Genomic DNA, 3,018 nt, shown 5'->3' with positions numbered 1-3,018 from the left:
AGTTTTCCAATTTTCAATTTATTAATATTTTTTCGCAGCCACAACTTTTCCGAAATTAATTATTTGAGTTGCATAAATTTTCAAATTATGCCTTTTCGTCCATTCCTTAAATTTATTTGTATTAGCTAATTCTTAAATTTCCCTTTGCAGATTGATTTCATCTTACATGCACCCTATACTTACCATCCTTGTGCCCAAATTACGCGAAGCCGACCCTAACCCTGGCGTTATATTGAATGTCTTGCGCGCGATCGGCGATTTGGCTGAAGTGAATGGCGGCTCGAATGAAATGGAATTGTGGGCTGACGATTTGCTATCCATTTTGCTTGAAATGCTTGGTGACGCTGGTAGCCCAGAGAAACGTGGCGTTGCCTTGTGGACACTGGGTCAGTTGATTAGCGCTACTGGTCGTGTGGTGACCCCCTACCACAAGTATCCTGTGCTTATTGATATACTTATTAATTTCTTGAAAACTGAACAACGTCGCTCCATACGTCGTGAGACAATACGGGTGCTCGGTCTACTGGGCGCCATGGATCCTTATAAACACAAAATGAATAAGGGCTTAATAGATAGTCAGAAAGACAGCGTACTTATATCGTTGAGCGATTTCAAAATGGATGAAAATCAGGATATTTCAACAGCAGAACTACTTGTGAATATGAGCAATGTACTTGATGAATACTATCCAGCCGTGGCGATTGCAGCACTGATGCGCATTTTGCGTGATCCCACACTGAGCAGTCGCCATACTAGCGTCGTACAAGCAATAACTTTCATATTCAAAAGTCTGGGCATTAAGTGTGTGCCATATTTGGCGCAAGTGTTGCCAAGTTTGCTGGAGAATGTGCGCACGGCTGATATAAATTTGCGCGAATTTCTCTTCCAGCAGTTAGCCATATTGGTACAGATCGTTAAACAGCACATTATAAGCTACATGGGTGATATTTTTAAGCTCATCAAAGAGTTTTGGACTGTTTATACGCCACTGCAGTTGACATTGATCAATTTGATTGAGCAGATCGCATTGGCTTTGGGCTGTGAATTCCGCAATTATTTGTCGCAGTTGATACCACAAATTTTACGCGTACTTCAGCATGATACTTCCAAGGATCGCATGGTAACCAAGCGTCTGCTGCACGCATTGCAAAAATTCGGCAATACCTTGGATGACTATCTACACTTGATTGTGCCGCCAATTGTTAAGTTGTTCGACGCGCCATATGTGCCGCAACAAGTGTCGCTAGTGGCGTTGGAAACCATCGACCATCTCGCCTGGATACTTGACTTTACTGACTTCTCTTCGCGCATCATACATCCATTGGTGCGTGTGCTAGAAGCCGAGCCTGAGTTGCGTGACCAGGCCATGTCCACACTCTGCTCGGTGGTTATACAGTTAGGCAAGAAATATCTCGTTTTTGTGCCACTTGTCGAACGCACCATCGCGAAGCATCGCATTGTCGACCCAAAATACGAGAAACTATTAACTAAAATCCAAAGTAATACCACAATGTGCCTGGACGATGAGTTCCATATGCGGCAGGCTAAATTTAAATCCACCGAATTAGTAGCGCCTAATAGTGGCGGTAATTTCACCATGAAGCGTCTCATTGTTTCTACAAGTAATTTGCGCGCTGCCTGGCAGGTGACACGTCGTGTATCCAAAGACGATTGGGTTGAATGGCTGAAGCGTCTCTCCATAGGCTTGCTAAAGGAATCGCGTTCGCAAGCATTGCGTGCCTGCCACGTGCTCGCACAGGACTATGACAAATTGCTACGCGATCTATTCAATGCGGCCTTTATTTCCTGTTGGACAGAGCTTACTCCCGAACATAAACACGAGCTTACACAATCACTAATACAGGCACTACAAGTAACCGATATGCCAGAAATTACGCAAACTATTTTGAATTTAGCTGAATTTATGGAGCATTGTGATAAGGACCCAATACCAATTGAAACCAAATTGCTTGGTACACGCGCCATGGCTTGTCGTGCATATGCAAAGGCGTTGCGCTACAAAGAAGAGGAATTCCAAACGCACAAAGATCCACAGGTAAGTGTTGGGGGAAATATATTCTAAGGTCTGCGTACGGTGAAATTAATGGACGCATTTTTACTTGTAAAACTTTTCAAAACCAAAATTTTTAATTTTTATTCAAATCAAGATAACTCTGATAATATACAAAAATTATCATGCAAAGTTTTAAGGTAATCTAAAAGCAAACCTGTCAAGGAACACCGTTTCGCGAGTTATTAAAATCTATGGCGAATGTCTAACAAGGATAGGAAAAAAGGAACTGGAAAAACAAAAGTTTTGAAAAATTCGAATGGAGCCAAGAAGATTGCACCACTTTTTAAGAAAAATCCAAATATATCGGGAAGAAAAGTAGCAGTAAAAGTGCAATGCTATCAGGCTTTCGTTAGAAAAGTTAAAAATGAGGAAGGGATAAGGTCATACAATATCCAGTTCGTTTGCAACAGCTTTCATTTAAAAATTATAATGTTATTGCAAAAAAAAAATTCATTCGCGTTATTTCTTCGGAACTAATGCATTGAAATTTTCATTTATATTAAATTTCAAAAATGAATGCATTAATTTTTTACATTAACTTTAAAATGCTAGGCATTAAAAAAATTAATGCATTTTTCACAACTCTGCCGAACAACTAATGAGCAAATTATTTGTAATAAATTTAAGCGTGAATATGATTTCTGTTAATGGAATGTTTTTTCTTTTTAATTCATGAAGTACTTTAAAAGTAATTGGTATTGATTTGTGCACTAATATTATCGTGTGTAAACCTTATATGTATACATATAATAAGCTTTAAGTTAGGTGTAGACGCAAGTTTTGCACTTGCTTATGGAGTTCTGTCAGCGCTGTCCATAACTGGGGTAGGGTCCTTCAATTAAACTCACCAATATTACAATTCCTGCTAAAGAGGGGAAAACACTCGAGACTCAAATAACTTGTTGCCTTATGCAATTACACCTGTGAGAGAACGGTCCTAGCAG

At 39.8% G+C, this 3,018-nt stretch overlaps 1 protein-coding gene across 2 annotated transcripts in view; it reads left to right on the top strand.

Annotated features, from left to right (window-relative positions):
- Positions 1–3,018, top strand: part of LOC118740777 (serine/threonine-protein kinase Tor) — a 16,873-nt gene that overhangs the window by 3,039 nt on the left and 10,816 nt on the right. For both annotated transcript variants that reach the window (XR_004993185.1, XM_036472454.1), the window contains exon 5: positions 151–2,056. Coding sequence is in view for 1 of the 2 variants with exons in the window: in XM_036472454.1 (XP_036328347.1) it covers positions 151–2,056 (1,906 nt within the window). In the remaining variant the exon portion in view is untranslated. The remainder of the gene's footprint in view (positions 1–150; positions 2,057–3,018) is intronic.

Source organism: Rhagoletis pomonella, unplaced genomic scaffold (genome assembly GCF_013731165.1).
Source record: "Rhagoletis pomonella isolate Grant_MI unplaced genomic scaffold, Rhpom_1.0 Rhpom_scaffold_00006, whole genome shotgun sequence".
Classification (NCBI taxonomy): domain Eukaryota; kingdom Metazoa; phylum Arthropoda; class Insecta; order Diptera; family Tephritidae; genus Rhagoletis; species Rhagoletis pomonella.
Note: the sequence above shows the minus strand (reverse complement) of the source record. Positions and strands in the feature narration are given on the sequence as shown.